The sequence below is a fragment of the Tiliqua scincoides genome, chromosome 8, assembly GCF_035046505.1.
Source record: "Tiliqua scincoides isolate rTilSci1 chromosome 8, rTilSci1.hap2, whole genome shotgun sequence".
In the NCBI taxonomy this organism is placed as follows: domain Eukaryota; kingdom Metazoa; phylum Chordata; class Lepidosauria; order Squamata; family Scincidae; genus Tiliqua; species Tiliqua scincoides.
Genome location: NC_089828.1, coordinates 44,223,631 through 44,243,298, shown reverse-complemented (window position 1 = coordinate 44,243,298; position 19,668 = coordinate 44,223,631). Strand labels below are relative to the sequence as shown.

General features: G+C 41.2%; 1 protein-coding gene across 1 annotated transcript; it reads left to right on the top strand.

The window, feature by feature from the left end:
* Positions 1-9,330: 9,330 nt before the first annotated feature.
* SPATA22 (spermatogenesis associated 22) lies at positions 9,331-18,865 on the top strand. Its single transcript, XM_066636439.1, has 7 exons — positions 9,331-9,373; positions 10,058-10,186; positions 11,803-11,863; positions 13,149-13,506; positions 14,842-14,971; positions 16,138-16,235; positions 18,674-18,865. Exons 1-7 carry the CDS (start codon positions 9,331-9,333, stop codon positions 18,863-18,865), a joined length of 1,011 nt encoding a protein of 336 aa, XP_066492536.1.
* The last annotated feature ends 803 nt before the right edge of the window (positions 18,866-19,668 follow it).

Here is a 19,668-nt window from a genome sequence, read left to right as displayed (position 1 = left end):
GAACGCATTACGGAAAACAAAAAAAAGAAAAAAAGTTTTAGGGTTCTGTTTCATTCTTGGAATTCTTTGGTCTTTCCCGATTGGATGTTAACTGGAAAATAAACATTTGCTGAACAAGTCTTAAGAGCTTTTCTGCAACACCAAACTCTCCTCCCTCCCAAGACCAGCCCCTTTCTTTTTACTATATTTGGATAGTAATATGTAACAATCAGCTTAAGAAATGTTCAGCTTGTATGACCAGTATCTTGGTTGACAGGAAGTTTCCTTGCTTAGAATGATGGAGAAAAAGAGGAGGAGTAGTTGCAGTAGTAGCAGTAACAACAGTTGAACATTAATGATCAGAGAGGGAAATGTCCAGTGGAAATGCTTCTGGTTTGTACGCAGAAGATCACGGTTTCAGTTCCTTGCACAACCAGGTAGGGCTGGGAAAGACTCCTGCCTGAAACCTGGGAGTGCCAATCAGCAGACAATACTGAGTTAGGTGGAACAATGGCTCGACTAGTAGAAGGAGTTTCATATATGATGGGCCAGCATGATAAGGCTGCTGCCTAATTTAATTTCTACCCTAACTCCCTTTATCCTGTGGCAACCAGTCCTCCTCCTCCTCATGTGCCTTCTCCATGCCTTTGGAAAGAAAGACAGCAGGAAATGGAACAGGAAGTGTGGAGGATGAGTAGACTAGTGGCAGGTCCAACGCAAGGGCAAGTGGCACCTGCGGCACACAAAATTTGCCTCTTTCACCACTACTGCTGCCTTCTTCTCCTCCTAGCCCAATTGGCTAGGGGGAGGGTGATCTGGTGGCACAGTGTGTCGTGGCACAGCATGGCATGGCATGATCCCACCCCCATGTCTTTACCTCCAAGCAGGGCAACCATGCCATTACTGGGGAAAAAACACACATGGAAGGTGGCAATTAGGCCCCCTAGCCTTTCTGACCAGTCCCTTTAAGCAAGTCAGGAAATGCAGAATGAACTGGAAATACTACCAATGGGTTGCACACTTTTTGTTTTAAAAGGAGCACACAAGGAAAGAGCGTAGTGAGGGGGTAGGAGACTGAATCCCTGCCTTCTGATCCACTCTGCCTGCAGTGGATTTAGTGGACTGCAGTGGGAGAAAGCAGCAGTCTTGGAGTGAAAGGTCACTGTTTGCCACTCCCTGCAATCCATTGCTCAATGTGAGTCATGTTGTTTGTATGGACACTGCCTCAGGTGCTTCTGCACTTGGCTCAGCTTGTTCCTGTTTTCTGTGTTCAAAAAGAGTTTCTCTGACATATTCATCTAATAAACAAAACATGAATGAAGACATCGCCTTTTATTTATTTACCCTTTTTCCATTTTAGTCCTGTCTTTCACAACCTCAGAAGACTGCTAACAATAACAAAAAAATTAAATTACAAAATACAGAAGCAAAATTTAAACAACAGAACATTGGGCCACTTCTACCTTGCTGTCTGGTTCTTTCCTCAGTGTGGTGGTGCAGCTCCTCTGTTGAGCTGCTGAGGCAGGAAACAACCAGCGCCTCATCCAGAGAGATGAACAGATCCAGTACACTGAAGAAGGGCATGGTTTAAAGTTCCTTGACTTTGGTCCTTCATGTCCCTGTGGTCACCCATGCCCTTCAGCTTCTCTGAAATGGAACCAAACTGCTGCACATTTTCAAAAATTTTGGCAAGAGCTGCCTGGAATGCATCTCCTGCCAAATGTCAGGAAATGTCCCCCACTCCTCCTTGGTCCACATAGGGCACCTCAGGTGGCAAGAAAGCACCCGGTTGCTCTGAAGTGTAGCTTCAGATATGGAAATATTTCTTCCCTACATAATGCAATATAAAGCCTCTCAGACCACAGTTCAAACAGATGCCATGTTTGCATCTTTCTCTCCACTTGCCACAAGCAAGAGGGAAGAGATGGCTGCCTCTGAAATGCCTGAACTCTTTTGCTTCTTTCTGTCTTTCTTCTTATACTCTTCCAAGAGCACAAGTTTCTTTAAGCACTAGTTAGACCACTCCTATGTCTGTTGATTTTCTTTGGCAGAACCTTATCTTTGGAATTTGTTGCCTCAAGACATCTGTGTGAGCCAATCTCTCCCAAGCCTCAACATACATACGTACGTACGTACGTACGTACGTGTGTGTGTGTGTGTGTGTGTGTGTGTGTGTGTGTATATTTCTCCATGACCTTCCCTAATGTGCTCTAATTTTGGCTTTACATCTCTGGGCTCTCTTCTTCCATTACTATTCCCTAGCCTTTTCTATTTCCCTGTAAGCAGAAACTTGTAAATGTTAATTTTGTGTATGTACCTTGTTTCTTAGGCGGTTGAGAAAAAATAAATACAGGTTGAGCCTCATTATTCACATGGGTTCTGTTCCAAGCACTCACAGAGATGGCAAAAAACACACTATAGCAAATCAATTTAAAAAACAAAGTTTCTTTGCTCTGGTGATTGAAAAACAGCCTTGCTGACCTTTGTGATGTAAGATAAGAGTCATTAAGAAGACAATCCATCAATCAGTCATCCTCCAAGTGCTTACAAAGGTGCTTCACTCAGCCCCTCCCTTCACCAATGCAAAATGATCACCTTTCTTTCACTTGCTCAGGGGGAAGGGAGGGGTCGCCTGGAGAGAGAAGGATTGATGGATTTTTTTAGATTGTGAGCCCTTTTGGGACAGGGAGCCATTTAGTTATTTGATTTTTCTCTGTAAACCGCTTTGTGAACATTTAGTTGAAAAGCGGTATATAAATACTGTTGTTGTTGTTGTTGTTGATGGATTGTCAGCCAGCTGCCCTCTCTCTCTCTCTCTCTCATTAAGGAAGCTACTGTTAAAGGACTGTTCAGTTTTTTAAACTGATTGTAAAGAGGTGCATTTTTCCCCTTCTCTGAGGATTAGCACATTCCTTCTCATTTGCATTGGCCATTCGTGTTGAGTCAAATCAGTGTATAAAAAATCTGTGTATAAATAGGCTGGACCTGTATGATTATATCAATGCTTCTCCCAGGTTGTTGGGGACTGTTGGACAAAGCCATGCACTAGGCCCCCCATGGCACCCCTACAACCCCCCCAAGAGTGCACTGAGTGCTACCATCGCCACCAGAATTGAGGGTTCAGGAGTCACTGTGGCTAGGTGGTCCCTCAACCAGTGCCTGTCCTATGGATACCACCCTTTATTATCATTATCATTCAAATTAGGGCTGGCAAATTATCAGGAAAAAAATGACCAGGATCTTGTACAGGGGGACCCCCATATCCATGAATCCTGTATCCATTGTTTCCGTTAACTACCAGAACATGGGCGTGAACATGGAACATAGTGCTGGGTTACTTGTCTCTGAGGAGTGTGCTGCCAGGTGGGTGAAGAGAGCAGGGCATACCACCAGGGACATGTGTCTGCCAACCTCAGGCACTGGGGGGAGCCTAGACGGGCCTAGGGACCATTTCTCTTCTTGAAATTATCTCCTATTTTTTTGCAGTGTGGTGGTGGTGGGGAGAGATCTGAGTGTGAGAAACAGCATGGAGGGGCGATTTAATAGGGGAAAAAAACCCACCTGCAGGGAAAGTGATAAGTACTCTTCCTTCCCCTCTTGGCCATAAATGTCCACTCCAAGTTGCAACTTTCTACAGCGACTCTGGATTTTAAAAAAAACCCAAAACTCTTGGAGAAAACATTCACATGACTGAGCATCTTATGGAGATTGAGCCACATGTAAGCTGGCAGCATTTAAAATGGCACTTGCTGGTGTGGGATGAGGTCCTATGCCTGAGATTGTTCCAGTTGCTTTCACTGCTCTCTAGTGCCAAGCACAACAACGGGTGATTCAGACAAGTTGGGTGGGGAATATCCTACACAGTTGGATGAAAAGCTTGGCATGAAAGTATGAAAGTCTCCTCTGTCCGTCATGCCACGTCCCACAGAGATACAAAATAATTGCCATATTTCAGAGCTTAGAAAAGGATGAATGCTTATGAAGATTTGCTTTCCTCTCATCAGGATTTATATCGAGGTAATTAAAAAATTCACCTACGCAAGACTGATCAATTATAAGATATAAAATTAGAGAGCTCAGCAAAGAATAAAGACATTTGAACTAATTCCACCGTCAATCTAGTTACACTATAAAACTATACACTTATCACAGCATGGATTTACTGAGCCTGTCAGCATATTAACCCACAGAGACACTGTGTATTTTAACTACATTCTGTCTATTTTTGTTTTGTTTTTCAGTTATCACATAGTTTGTAGAAAAATAACTGTGGTAAATAATTTATTAAGCAAGATAGAGTAGTTATATTTTATACCAAAGTACTGTTTGTGCTATCCTTTGCCCTCGTTTCCCAAGGCTATTAATTAACACACTGCCAGTGCAAGTGAATCATCAGACCAGTTGTAAAGAACCAACATAACTCAGCACTTTTGGAAAGTATACAGCATATTATATGAATCCACAGCGCCTGTACTGTGCCTCTATATATGTCCTTTATTCCTTCAGTTGTCAGGAGAACAACATGTCCAAAATTCCTTTTCAAATGCCTGGCAAATTGCAGGCCATTGATTTGATCGACTTACCTCATTCAACATGCGAGAGGTTTGTGTCCGAGTAAAGAACTCTAACAGAATGGGCACCGTGCATTTCCAAACACAATTTAGGACGAAAGCCATAGAGCTTCTTTTGAACTCTTGGAGTAGGTTGACTTTTTCCAAAGAATGTTTTAACTCCCTCTAGCCAAGGACAGAGGCTACAATTAAACATTGTACATTTTTAAAAATTCAAATCTACAATTAACAGTATATATGAAGAATTTAGCTGTTATAACAAATTTAAAACTGTACTGTAGTTTTATTGACTGTGTATTTTTATTTATTTTATAATTCTGGTTAAACACAGTTTGCTGGGGGCCCCGAGCAAAGTCCTACACTGTGCCTCCCATAGCACCCACCCCTGATGTAAGATGGGACACTACCAGTGCCACCAATACTGAGGATTTAGAGGTTGGCCTGACTAGGTGGGCCCATCTGACTTTGGACCCTCTGTCAGAGCCTGCCCCTGGCACTGCTCCAGTTTAAATAGGTTGGATGAGTTTTACCAGAAAGTAGTACAGAAATATGAAAACAAAAAAATAAAGAATACTTTTGGGAGGAAAAACCCATCTAATTTAAACAGCAAACACTTCTCCCAGTTCAAAATTGTTTGGTTATATTGTTCATGGGTTTTTTTTTTATCCTGTGAGGGTGAGACTATTGACCATTTATTAGGGCATCTAAATAAGAGGGCAGCACAAGGTGGCTAGCAGATTTATAAATAGACTAAACAATAATAAAAATACTCTAAAAATAGAACATGATCCTAAAAACATTAGAAAAGACTACAGAGTGTTGACTGATAAAAACCATAATAATTAAAAGGCCTTGGGGAACCAAAGTGCTCTCAGTTCCTGTTTAAAAACAGAGAGAGAGGAAACCTCATTACCTTATTCTTCACAGAACATCTTTTCCACTGAACTGAATGAGACTTATTTCCAACCAAGTAAGAAGATTAGGATCAAGGGAAGATTGTGTTGCCACCTCCTTTTCTGGCAAAGTTCCTCTATGTGCGTAGCAGAGATCAACAGGTGTAGCTGTTGGAATGGTGGCAACCACTTCACCTGTTGAATTTCTGCCTGTCACACGCAAAAGCCTGCTTAACCCATTTCTGCCCAGCCCACAGGTGTACACATTTGGTCCCTGTTGCAACGTATATGCAACATTCGGCAAAAATGGCTTAAAAGGTAACACTAAGAGATCTGAGATAGAGGGCATTAGTTACGCTCTGTGGATTGGAATTTTTGTTCCAGATGTATAACTTGATCCTGAACATGTTTACATGGAAGTAAGCCCCTCTGGGTTCAATGGGACTATTTGATTACCATTCTGAGGACTGCTAGCTCAACTAGGTTATATAGTTTGGAAACTATAACTATGTTGGGGGGAGATACCTGCACACACGCTATCATTACTTTTTATTTATTTCCTTTTTTAAAAAAAAATAGAAGCTTAGAGGTGACATATATAAACAAGCTCAGCTGTGTAATGAGCCAGTCACGCACAAGATACTTGAGAGTGTTCTAGAACTGGCCTGAGCAAAACTTTCAAGAGACATATGAAATTTATTTTACATCATTTACCTATTTCTCTAAAAATGGGCTTGTTGCTGCCTCACAGCAGCGAAACATAAATGAAAAACAAACAATAAAACCATTTTTTTAAAAATCCAGCAGAATGTACCCACCCTGCCCTGCAAAACCCTGCAAAACCAACTTATGTAGACCAAGGGTACCAGAGTGTGTTAAAAAAGATGCCCATTATATTCTGTGGGATTTCTCTTGGGTAAAAAAAAGAAATCCATTTAAAACAAATCCAGGAAAATGTACCTACCCTGCCCTGCAAAACCAACTTATGAAGACCAAGGTTACCAGAGTGTGTTAAAAAAGATGCCCATTATATTCTGTGGGTTCTCTCTTAGGTAAAAAAATAATAATAAGTTGAATTTCTGGTCTGACTGAGGAAGAGGGAGGATAAAAAGAGAAGAACCTAACAAATAAACTTATAGTACAGTCCTAGACAAGTCTACTTGGAAGTACATTTCATTTATTTCAATCTTATATAGTACACACTTATCTGGGAGTAAGTCTCACTGGACCGAATGGGGCTCATTTCTGAGTAAACATTCAGATTGCCCTGTAATTGTACAATATTTCCCTTATAATTGTTGTCATAACGCTGTATATTGTTAAAAGGGGGAGGCTAGCAGTCTTTAGGTTTGATTGCTGTCCTGCCTTTTCCCCTCAGGGACTGATGGTGCCACCTCTTGATATCACTACGCAAAGACAGGAAGGAAAAATGTGTGTTTCTTTGTATACGTTGCCCCTTCTGTTTAACATCCTTGTCCCTTTTCCTCTGCACTCTGTAAACTTTGAAACACTGTTTCTAATCCTAATACTGTACTATTTGCTCCCTAAATAATTCTGAATGCAGTGGGGGGGGGGGAGAGAGAACCCCTCAAGTCTTTGCCTCATAGTTTCACAGGGACAGTACACAGAGGTTGAGGCCAGTCCCTTTTCCAGTGTACTTGTGTGTGGGGGACAATGGGGGCATATATGCCACATACCACACACAGAGCAGGGACGTGCAGTGGGTGGGGAGGCAGGTGAGGCACAGCCTCCCTACTGGAGTCCTTCGAAAACTGTGACTGCTTGGGTGCCTCACATAGCAGCGGCGCTTTTCAAAGGACTCCGGTGGGGAGGCTCTGCCTCACCTGCCTCCCCACCCATCACATGTCCCTGACAGAGGGAGCCATAGCAACACCAGCAAACAGGGCAGTCTAGCTGAGGTAAAAAAAGTGTTGCCTCAGAGTGCTGTGAGAAAGAAAAGGCACCTCAAATGAACACTCACTCCCTGGGACTCTCAGACAAGTTCCCGCTGAGGGCATTTTCCTGTCATTATCTCCCTATCCTCAGCCTTACGCTAAATGAATTTAGCTCCCCCTTTGCTTTGTGCTAGTGGATTTAGGGAGTTTCCTGCCATTCCGACCCACAGTTTTGTACTATAGAAAGCTATTGGAGGGCCACGGACTGACTCTCTGGTGTGCTTTTACCTCAGCTTATAATACTAGTTTTTCCTCAGGATTTTGGTTTACACATGGCCATTAGTATACGCACCCTGCTTTTAAAACTGTCACTTATTTCTTTATTGTAGTGTACATTTTTACTATTCTCTAGTTTTAAATCGTGTTTTTTCCTCAGTCACTGGATTTCCACCTGCCTCCCTTCTCCTCAGCACAAAAGCACATTTTTTAAAGAATAAAAAAGCCAGCGTAAAAACCAAACACAGATCCAACATGTTAATATAAATCAGAACTGGTTTAACTGATTAAACAAACTGGTTACAAGTTGTTTTGTTTTTTAACCAGTTAAACAAATGCCACAATTACTATATAAAAGAGTTCATAGGTCCTCTGCTTAACAGACATTCTCACAAGTAAACAAGATTGTCTTCTAGTTAGCATTATGCCTCACTCAGATTAATTATATTTGATAAAATTTATCTATCTAGATTATCTTACATCTTTAGGGAAATTTCCAAATTTAAACAATGCCTTCTTCCAGAACAGCAAAGCATGGCAATCTAAAGTGCCCCTTATTTTTCTTTATAGACTCAAGTAGATAAATGTAGATAAAGTCGATAAATTAATCATACAATCATAAATTGTAGTGGTTTTAACAGAACATTGGGATAAATATCTTGCATTTTGCTATTTGAATTTAAAAATGCCCAAACAGCTATCGTCTTATTTTCCTAATATGCACAAAGGTTATCAATTTAATCTTGGAGACTACTGTATATTCCATGCTTTAGATCAGGGGTATCTAAACTTTTTGGTTGAAGGGCCACATCAGATATCTGGCACAGTGTCGAGGGTTAGAAAAATAAATATAAAATTTAAATAAATACATTAGAGATGGCACTTGAATGAATGGGCTCAAATGTCCAGGATTTCTCCAAGCATGAACACAGCCCAAGAAATAAACCACACTCGTAAATGGACCCCCATTCCCCCACCCCATAAGCACAGCTCTGGTTGTGTTTGGTAAACTGACCCAGAGGCTCTCAGGGGATCAGAGGCTGGCTGTAGGCTGGATAGAAGCTCTCCACGGGCCGCATCTGGCCCCCGGGCCAGGGTTTAGAGACCCCTGCTTTAGATAGCCAATGCACATTTGAGATAGCTAATACACCAGGGATGTGCAATGGGTGGGGAGGAAGGTGAGACCGAGCCTCCCCACTAGAGTCCTTCAAAAAGCACCACCGGCATGTGAGATGCACACACACACACACACAACCCACGCACATAGCAGTGGCACTTTTTGAAGCACTCCAGTGGGAAGGCTCTGCCTCACCTACCTCCCTACCCACCACACGTCCCTGCAATACACATATATATGTAAAAAATAATAAAGTGAATGACCAGACAGAAATTGCTGGCAGCTTTAACATGATTTTGCAATACTGTAAATTTCATCGGGCTGGTTAATCACCTCATTTATAAACTAACTGCAATTGTGATATTCTGCTCCAAATGACTTTGCAGCAGCATGACGGTTCACAAAGTGGGTGGGATGAGTTGCGCACTCATGTCCACTCAGGCAATGGGCTGGTGGTGGTTGGGCAGCTTATTTTGTGAATTGCCCCCCATGCTCTGCTCAAATTTTTTACAACTGTCAGATTTCCATGTCATATATAGAAAAAGAGGGGGGGAATGGTAAATTATTTTCTTTTTGTACAGATCCTTTGAAAAAAAAAAATGAAGAGGAATTTCAATGATAGTTCAACTCGCAATACAGCAGGTACTGATAGTACACTAACCCATCCCCTACTTACATACAGTTAGGTTCCAAGGATCTGTACTTAAGCTGAAATGTGTGCAAGTCAAGCCATCTGTTTCTTTCTAGTTCTGTGCTAATGTACCTGCACATACTCATCAAGTGTCAATGCAGCCTTCTGTAATGTGGACACCAGTAATTTGGACAATGTAAACTCAAGGAGTCAGTGTACAGAATTTTCAAAATAATTAGCAGAGTGTCCATTGTTACGCTGGATGGGATGTATGCAGATGCTGGCCAGTATATTGCAGGGATCCCAGGGGGAGGTGCCATACAAAATAGCTCCCAGGCCTTTTCAGGGTAGCAAGCAGACCGCCCCCCATGTAACCTCAAGAGTAACCCTTTGTCCACAGATGAGTGGATGTCACCCATTCAGCTATATGGGAGAGAAACTCAAGACAGGGAGCCTTTTTGTTATATCACCTGTGAGGCACCATATATATTGATAGGGCTCAGGAAAAAAATAACTGGTGCCTCTCATTTGCTCCCTTTGCCTTCCTTCTCTCAAAATTCAAAAATTGAGGTGGATCTTATGGGGGGGGGTATTTCATAGCTTCAATGCTATTATTGAGTTTACTAATAGTTTAGCTTACTAACAGTACCTTATGTTAGCTTACTGGTAATATAAGTTGCAATTCTGAATTCTAGGTTGTTTACCAGTGCCACTATTTAACCAGAAAAAAAGAAACAGACAACCACTCACTTCAAATCCACTTAAAAATGAACCAAGTACCAGCAATTCAGCGAATACTTTGGACTTTTCTACCATGTTAACAGGTATATGTTGTTGCTTCTTTTTCTTCTTTTTTACTTGAGCATTTAAATAAAATGGATATAACCAAATTTTATCCATTGTAAAAATATTCAGAATTTCTGGAGATACATTAGTGGCAAACATCCTGTGCTGAGTAAAATTGTCTAGTATACAACTGAGATTTGGATTAGTTTCTTGTCATCATGGATTAAAGTGGAAAGTTGGCATTTAAATGGAGCCTCTTGAAACTATGCCCTTTTTCTTTCAGCTGACACAGGTCCATGTTACAGGAAGGAAAGTTTCTAGTGTGCTATTGTGCTTCTGTAGATGAGAGACCTGTCATTTCTAATATGCTTGAAAAGGCTACTATGCAGAATTCTGCCAAGATTAATTATTGTAATAACAATTAATTATATCATTGTTAGTTGAAAGAAAAAAAGTATAGTGAAGCAAGGTCTGCTTTGTGCTTTTACAGTGCTGTCTTTGGAAAATGGTAATGTATCATAGCAACCATAAAATAATTGTTTACCCAGTCTTTTCAAATAATACATTCATATTGTACTGGGCATGTTACCCACAAAGAAATAGGAAACCAACAGATTATAATGGCAACAGTTTATAAACAATTATACTAAGAGGTTATAAGTCTCTGTGGCTATGAGCTGTAACAACTAAATTGAAACCCAATGTTCATAGGCAGCATACTTCTCATGTTCAAATGCTGGGGAAAGTTTGGCTGATATGGTCTTCTTGTGAGCTTCCAACCCAGGTGCATCTGATTGGCTACAAATGGAGACAGAAAGGTGGATTAGATGTACCTTCAGTCTGATCCAATGAGACAATTTATCATAGATGCCCTTTAAAGAGGTTACAGTTCTGCTATGGGGGTGGAGAACTCATGCAACTAATCTCATGTAGTTGCAGGCCTTTTCTACATTTAGTTACATGAATGCTGTGGGATGAACCCAAAGAAAAACATCTCCCATGGTACTTCCATAATGTTTGAAGGTTACATTTGACTGTAATTCAAAAGGGGTTGGGGGCTCCAGCCTCTAGCTTATACATGGAGATTTCTGATAAATTTCATTATCTTAAATGTTAAGATAATGTCCTGTGTGAGCATAGAGCAATGGTTCCCAAATGTTTTAGTACTGGGACCCACTTTTTAAAATGACATTCTGTCGGGACCTAGCTAGCTTCATGAGACTATTAAAAAGTTTCACTTTACCAGATACTCAAGCCTCTGTTTTTAGCTTTTTTACTATGGGGGGACTGCCTTCTGGAGTTTTTCTAGAGCTCTACATTTATAGGATCAGCACCATTCTGGTGGCCTTGCATTTCCCTTTGCAGTGGACCAAGACACAGAGGCTCAGTTTCATTTTCCGTACGGCTCAAAACATTTTCCTTGTTGGCTGTCAGCTTGTCAGTTTTGTGACCCACCAAAAATCAGGTCATGACCCACTGGTGGGTCCCAATCTACAGTTGGGGAGCATTTTTGAATTGGAGGAAAATTCCCAACAATGACGTTAATAGAGAAATACAGTACAGTGCATGCATGTTTTTGCAAATCTCATATTTACTATTTCAAGATTGTGAACTAGCTTTTAATTAACCATTCCATGTCTTTTCACTTTTAAAGATTTTGGCTGGGAAACTACAAAGCCTGAACCAACTAAATTACAGAAAACTTCAGGCACCAAGTATGTAAGAAAAATGAATATTTAATATTAATCTAAAGTTCCAATATTTTCATTCATTGAACTCCTGAAATTAATTTTCCTAAAAATTATAGAAATGAATGCTGCTTATATTACAAACAAAACTCTCAGTACCTCCATTATTCATGGTAATGTATTTCTTTGAAGCCAAACAGAGCTGTCTATGCCACCTTTGCTGTTAATGCATCAAAACACATCTAAGCCTGTTGGATCAAGTAGAGGAAGGAGCTTGAACGACTGGCGGTTGGTATCATTTCTGAACAAAAAGAAAAAAAAACATTGTTTATAATTGAGTTAACAATATTGTTCATACTGATAGTAAAAATTTTAACTGGGCGTGAAACTTTGTTCACTGTAATCCCTAGATATAGCTTTTCGACTTACATATTTCAATGCTTTTCTGTTTATGAAACAATTCACTTGGTCCATACTCCTAATTCAGACATTTAGGGCCTAGTCCTGAACTCAGCCAGTGCTGGCGCTGAGTGCCATAAACATGCTGTAAAGCATGTTTACAGCACCCGGCAAATAAGATGCACCAGTGGTGGGTGATGGGAGTGGCTGATTTGGGGTGCTCTTCACCCAAAATGTGCAACTGCCTCCCTCCACCCCACTGTGGACACAATCCACATTTGTCTGCTCCCCACTCACTCAGCACAAGCAAGAGTCAGATCATTCCCTTCCCATATTCTGAGCTTGCTTGGATTTTAAAGTTAAAGGGAAAATGTGAGGAAGGAGTGCTTTGCTACTCTCCCTTTGCTCCATACTGAAGTGGCTTTTAAAGGGATGTGTTATCTGTGCGATGGCTTGTGGATTGTGGTGAAAAAGTAAGGAAACTCCCTCCTCCACTCCCTCTAGCACTACTGAAAGAAGAGGAAAAAAAGACTGCTACACTTCAGATCACCTCTCCTTGCCTACTTGATGCTTTCAAAACACCAAATAGGCAGGGCAAAGCAATTTGGATCCCACTTCCTTTTAGTTTACTTACCAGGATCACAGTTTACCTGTTCCGTGTTGCTTCTCTTTGATATGAACGGAAGCTGTGAACCAATACCAAACAAGAGCAGTGTGGAGCAGGGAAGGTTACATGTTGAACTCCTGGTGAGTAAAGGGAAATGGCACCTGCCATGGATGTGGGGGAAGGGTGAGCACCAAGCACCTGGTGTGACCGAGATAGCATAGAGCATGTTATCTCAGGGTGTGTGTGTGTGTGTGTGTGTGTGTGTGTGTGTGTGTGTTTAAAGCCATACAAATTCTTTCATTATAGACTAGAAGAGAATAATGCTAGGGCTAATGCTTGGAAAAGAAATGACTACCCAGCTTTTGGCAACAGAACGGAAAACAGAATGATTCCAGCACTTGACGACAGCTTAGATTGTGTGATGGGAACTGAATTCCTAGAGCAACAGGAGTTATTACCTGGCCATCCAAAAGCTTCACAGAGTACCAAGGCAGGAGCAAGAGAGCACAACTATTCAGCTGCAGTTCAACAGCCAGTTGGCTCAAATGCCATGTTGAAAGGGCTTCAGGGTCAGAGTACATCCTATAAATTTAAGCACAATCTGTACCAACAAAAAGTTAATCCAAATAATACTTATCACACTCAAGTGGACAAAAAGATTCAGGTAACTCACTGATCTATTTTTGGGGTTGCATTTTTTCAAACCCCTTTACATGTATTGATATCTTCTATAAGATAATTGTTGGTTAATAAATATGTTACATGAAGCAGGTACATTATTCACTCTTATATGTATTTTTAAAATTTTTCTTATTTCTGAAAAGAATGACCGATTTAGACTTAGGGCTCAATCCTATCCAACTTTTCAGCACTGGTGCAGCTGCAATGCAGCCCCAAAGTAAGGGAACAAATGGTCCCATACCTTGGGGAGGCCTCTGTGACTGCCTCCCCACCACAGGATGCAGTGCACACCCCATTGGCACGGCTACACTGGCCTGGAAAATTGGATAGAATTGGGCCCTAAACTATTAAGCAATTTTGATGGAACAGTAAATAAAGCCACCACAGGAAACAATTGTTTCTTATCTTTGAGCAGGAATTATTTCACCTACCCAACCAACAGTAGCAATGCTTTCTGCCCCATTTACTCCATGCCCCATACATATTAAGAAATATTAATAAATGAATACAAGCAGTTGTGTTAACAATGTTTATTTCTAAACTGATATCCATTTTAAAAGAACTTTTATGTACATGTGTGTTTTAGGAAATTGTTGCTCCTTTATTATTAATTATTATTATTATCATCATCATCATCAACAACAACAACACCACCACTTAGAGCCCAATCCTATTCAACTTGCCAGCACTGATGCAGTCATGCCAATGGGGTGTGTACTGCATCCTGCTGTGGGTGGGGGGTAGTCATAGAGGCTGCCATGAGATAAGAGAATATTTTTCCCTTACCTCGGGGCTGCATCAGTGCTGAAAGTTCGTTAGTAATGGACCTTTACCCACTGCTTTTCAACCAGTTCAGTATGACTACTTACAATTAAACCAATCGTGCATGTTTATATAAATCTAGGCTTTCAAGCATGCTTGTGCTATTTCTGTCTTTTGGGCAGTAATTTTCCAGGTTTCTGAGCACATAAAAAATATCAGTCTTGCACAGGATTGATGTTTTTAGATAATTTGCCCTTGAAGGAGCAGCAGTTTTTACACCAGTTTGTGAAATTGCCCTGGAAGAAGTCACTTGAAAATTGTGACATTGTTTTCCTCAGTTCAGGGCAGAAAGATAACACTATTGTGTATCCTTATCCCCCTGACCAGGGTATCACAAAAATAAGGTTAAGAAGGTAGAAAAGCAAATATAAGAATTATCATTTTAAATATCAGTGAATAATAACTACTGTGTAATACAGTAGTATTACACTCACCTGAACCCACATATTGCAAAGGTTTTCACTGACTTGAATTTTCATTTGTCTCCATGTGATAGAATGTGCCAGAATATCAGCTCAAATTGAAAGAAAAAGACAACTCTCTCAGAATTTTATCTGTTGTTATTGAAAGTATGAAACACTGGAGTCAATACACTAATAAAATCCCCCTGTTATTTGAGGTGATGGGTAAGTATTTTGGTTGGGTAAGATTTTGTTGACGCAGTTAAGAATACAGGCACTATAAATCCAGGAAAGCTGAAAATAATTTTGTAGTGTTTCATTCATCAGCTATCTCAGCAGGGAGCATGATTAGATAGCAATACAACAAATGAATATCTCTACATGACTCAAAATCCACCCTGGAATAAACTGAATGTAAGGAGGTGGAAGACTAAAATCTAGATTTAAAATCAGCAAACTTCACACTAGAGCAATGATTCCCAACCTGGGGTACGTGTACCCCTAGGGGTACTTGCTAGGACCTTCAGGGGTACTTGAAAAGGAATTTAATAATGGTGGGAAAAGGCAGGTCTGTATTAGAATGCCTTGCGGGGCTAATATAAGGGGTACAATTTATAGAAATGGGCTGCCAAGGGGAATTAAAGTGAAAACATGTTGGGAACTCTTGCACTAGAGAACAAACAGATGTTGGGTGAAGTGAATTCTCTCACAGTGTGTTGAAGATACACTCTCCTCCTTGCTTCTTGGGAAGATTAGTTTAGCCACTGATTAGCATTGCCCTGCTAATGAGAACCACTCTCTCCTAGGTGCCCTTCCCTCTCCTCCTTTTCAGTAGTCTCTAAGGCTGCAATCCTAACCTCACTTTCCTGGGAGTAAGTCCCATTGAACACAATAAGACTTACTTCTGAGTAGACCTGGTTGGATTGTGCCCAAAAAGAGTTTCTCCCTTCTCAAGAAGTTTTTCTGAATCTTTCTTTCTGAATCTCTAGAAGACTCCCATGCCTTTGCAAAGACAGTAACATAACAATATGCTGGCAAAGTAAACAAATAGCTATGTACCTTACCCTGAATAAAATTATTTTAATTGATGCAATCTAAAGCTGCAATCCTATGCACGCTTTTCTGGGAGTAAGTTCCAATGAATTCAATAAGACATACCTACTTCTGTGTGGACATGCATAGGATTGTGCTGTAAGTAGCGGAATCTTAATTCTGAAATCAAATAAGCAAATAGCTTAATCAATGAAATGGTAACAGACAAGATTGGTACTTACTGATATCTTCTTACAAAGCCAAACAAATATACATATATAAAATACATTTATTTCTAAAATACATTAGGCCAACATGGGTACAAATGCAGTGTATATATTCTGCTTTATATCCATCAGGCATTTTGGATTCAGCAGTCACACCTGGACAGTATGGTGCAAAGACATTCCTTCTGAGAGATGGAAAGGAGAGTGTGTCCTGTGTGTTCTATGAGACTGTAAGTATTTTCCATGTTTACCCAAGGATGTACCATGTGTGACAAAGGAGTCACCAATAATTATATTATAAAACTTGGATTTCCTGTTTGTAAAATCTGGATTCTTTTTGGTAAAGAACATACACAGCCCATGACAAGTTTTCAGTTGGTCAATTATGGTGTTACTACGTTACGCAAAATGGTGGATCTCCATCCAGATGATAAGGGCATTCAGAAGTCACGTTAATGAGCACAAACATATTAAGCCAGTAGCCTGTAGTCAGAAACACCTTAGAACATAATCCAGAGCAGAGTCTAGGAGAGGGGAGTAAAGGGGGTAATTTGTACCCGCAACCAAGGTCAAAAGGGGGGCCCAGGAGCCAAAGAAGGGGGCCCAGAAATTTCCAGGGATCTGACATTTTCCTATCTACTCAGACTTGTTGCCCAGACTTGTTGTCATCTACCATGACTGGGGATGCTGGGGACACTACTGATAATAATAATAATAATAATAATAATAATAATAATAATAATAATAATAATAATAATAATAATAATAATATACAGTATTTATATACCGCCTTTCTTGGTCTTTAGTCAAGACTTTATTCAAGGCGGTTTACACAGGCAGGCTTATTAAATCCACGCAGGGATTTTTACAAATTGAAAGAAGGTTCTCTCTTTCAAGAACCACCACATTCAAGATGTTACACTCCGATCTGGTTTAACATTCTGGCCTCCATCCTCCCCCGCTCCGAGCAGATGGAACAGCTCAGCTGCAGCTTGCCAGCTGCTTCAAGGTCGCACGGTGCCGGTGGCCTCGAACTGGCGACCTTGTGGATGTTAATCTTCAGGCAAATGGAGGCTCTACCCTCTAGACCAGACCTCCTGCCCTGGAGGAGCCATCAGACCTACTGATGCCACATGGGTGGGCAGCCCTGGGCTCCAAAGACTTTTCCTTCCCCCACCCTGCTTCGCCCCTCCCTGCCCCTATTCTGCCCACCTGTCACTACCCTCCCCTGCTCTGTTTCACTGCTCCCCCTTTGCAAAGGGGCCCAAAAGAAATTTGATACCCCCTGATAAAATTCGTCTCAGAGACCCTGATCCGGAATACTCTCTGAGCCGGCACAGGCCCCCTAAGTCATGAGTCTTTCCCTTTAAAAAGCCAGGTACGGCTCCATGGAAAAAAATGGAGAAGCTGCCATGCTGTGTGTGTGTGCATGTGCGAGAGAGAGAGAGAGATTCTCATTTAATATTCCCCTGATATCCCCATCCCATCTATAAACAAGATGGGAGGGGGTAGGATGGACTGTGTGACAACAGGGACAGAAGTGGCAAGAGGGAGAAGTATCATGTGCAGCAGCTGGGAGGCTTACCTGTATTACCCAATCCTTTGCAACTTTTCTCAGAAGTAGTCCCATTTGTGCTGGTTGTTCAATGAGGCTTCCTCCTCCCAAGTTACAATGGAACCCAAAGAAGCCATGTGATTGGAAAGCGTGATCGCTACAAACTGTCTCTCCCCTCCCCGGCTTCCCCATCTCCCTTTTCCCCCTCCCTGGTTGTCCAGCCAATTTTAAGGCAAGAACGCCTTTGGGTTCCTCCTCCTGCCCTACCTCATCCAAAGAAACAAATCAGACAAATCAAATTCATCCAATGACCGATGGGCAAGAGAGCATGCCCCACCTCCCCCCCTCTTGCTCAATGCTCAAAACATTAATCCTCCCCTCCCTCCTGGCTGGAACTTTCCTGCTGCTCGCCCAGTCTGAATGATGGCTCTATAAGGGCTTTTACGCCACTAAAAATGTAGGGAAGCCCACCCAGACACAGACAGACTCAAGTCTGCATGCGTGGGGACCAAGTGCTGAGTCAGTGGCTTCATACCCAAGTAGTCCCTGAGTCACTGAGACTCAGATCTGCACGAGTCAGCAAAAAACACATTTTATGATTTGGACTCGAGTCACAAGTTCCCATCCCTGTCAATTTCTAAAGCCCGAATGAAGCCTGTCTGTAAAGCAAGAATTCTCCACAAACCATTTTATTTTAAAACAGTTGCTGGTAACTTGTTAAAAGTTATTTAACCAGGGGTATAATTTATGGTGGCCCACTCTGTTTTAAAGGGTGAGCCCAACCAACCTGCTTATTATTATCTTGGAATTTCACTACTGAACTTTTTATTTAGGTTAACAGAAAACAACAGAAATATTTATAAAATTACATTTCAGCTAAATTTTTGATCCTGCAGAAGTTATACTCTCTTCCCCAAATAGCTCACAAGGCCTCCTTCTTGAGTTAGAATTCAATCCCTGGATTTAACTAATATGTAATGATGGGCACAGGCATTTAGGTGCTGCTAGCTGCTATTGTAAAATGTAATTCTTTGTTGCTTTCTCCATTTTAAGGAGCACATTTCATGGTAAGAAAAGAAGGAAAATAACCCTTTTGTCTTCTTCTTATAACAGGATCGAGAGCTCCCAAGATTAATCAGAGGTCGAGCCCACCGGTGCATGGGAAACTATGACACAAAACAGAAGCTCTTCAGGTGTGTTTCAGTAAGGCCAGCAACTGTTTTAGAACAACAAACTTTCCAAGATTTTGTCAAAATTGCAGATGCTGAGATGAGTGAGTATGTGAAAAGAAGCAATGAAGTGTAAATGCTTCTATTAGAGTTCAAGCCTGTGAAGAAATTGAGGCAACCCCTGCATACATTCGTACGCATGAATACGACACAACATGAAATGTTTCCAAAACTCATATTGTCTGTGCTGGTGTGATAGTATCATAAAGTGCTAGCTAAAAATAAAATCATTCTGTTTCCATGATTTTGTTTTTAAATTGGAGCTTGCTTATTAAGTTTTCCTGCTGTTATAACAAAATTACAAGAAACATAACTCATTAGTAGATAACTTGCTCTGCTTGTTATGAGACTTCAGATAAAGAATCTAGGGGAGGCCTCTTCCCAAGAACCCTGAGAGATTGTACAGAGACCAGTCAATAGCCTTCTGAGAGATTGTACAGAGACCAGTCAATAAAGGATTCTAAGCTTTATAAGGTGATAATTTATACTCTATAACAGCATTCACCCCGTACGGACCCCAACTCAGCATAAATAAACTCCTGTGCTGGCAACTCTGCCGTATCCCAAGGGAAAGCCCAAGGCAGGAGCCACCAGTGCACACACACAGGGAAGGAACAAAAGAAGCAAGGCCCAGAGGAGAAAAGAAGCTGCACATGATTTGCACATGTGCAGAGACAGCCTCGCAACCAAGCCTCACATTTGCACAGACAGCCTAACAACCAAGCTGTGCATGCTCAGAGAGCCAAGTGTAACCAACACACACAGTACAATCACTTGCATGCTTATGCAGACGTATACTCCATTGTGTTCAGTGAGTGGACATGCCTAGGATGACATGACAATGCATCTGTTGCAAGGCTACCAACACAGAATGCAATC

Bases quoted from the DNA above. Each gene is read 5' to 3' on its own strand.
- SPATA22 (XM_066636439.1), top strand. From the start codon at position 9,331: ATGAAGAGGAATTTCAATGATAGTTCAACTCGCAATACAGCAG. The intron at 10,187-11,802 runs GTATATGTTGTT...TCACTTTTAAAG, and splicing joins CTTTTCTACCATGTTAACAG to ATTTTGGCTGGGAAACTACA. The intron at 13,507-14,841 runs GTAACTCACTGA...TCCATGTGATAG, and splicing joins AAGTGGACAAAAAGATTCAG to AATGTGCCAGAATATCAGCT.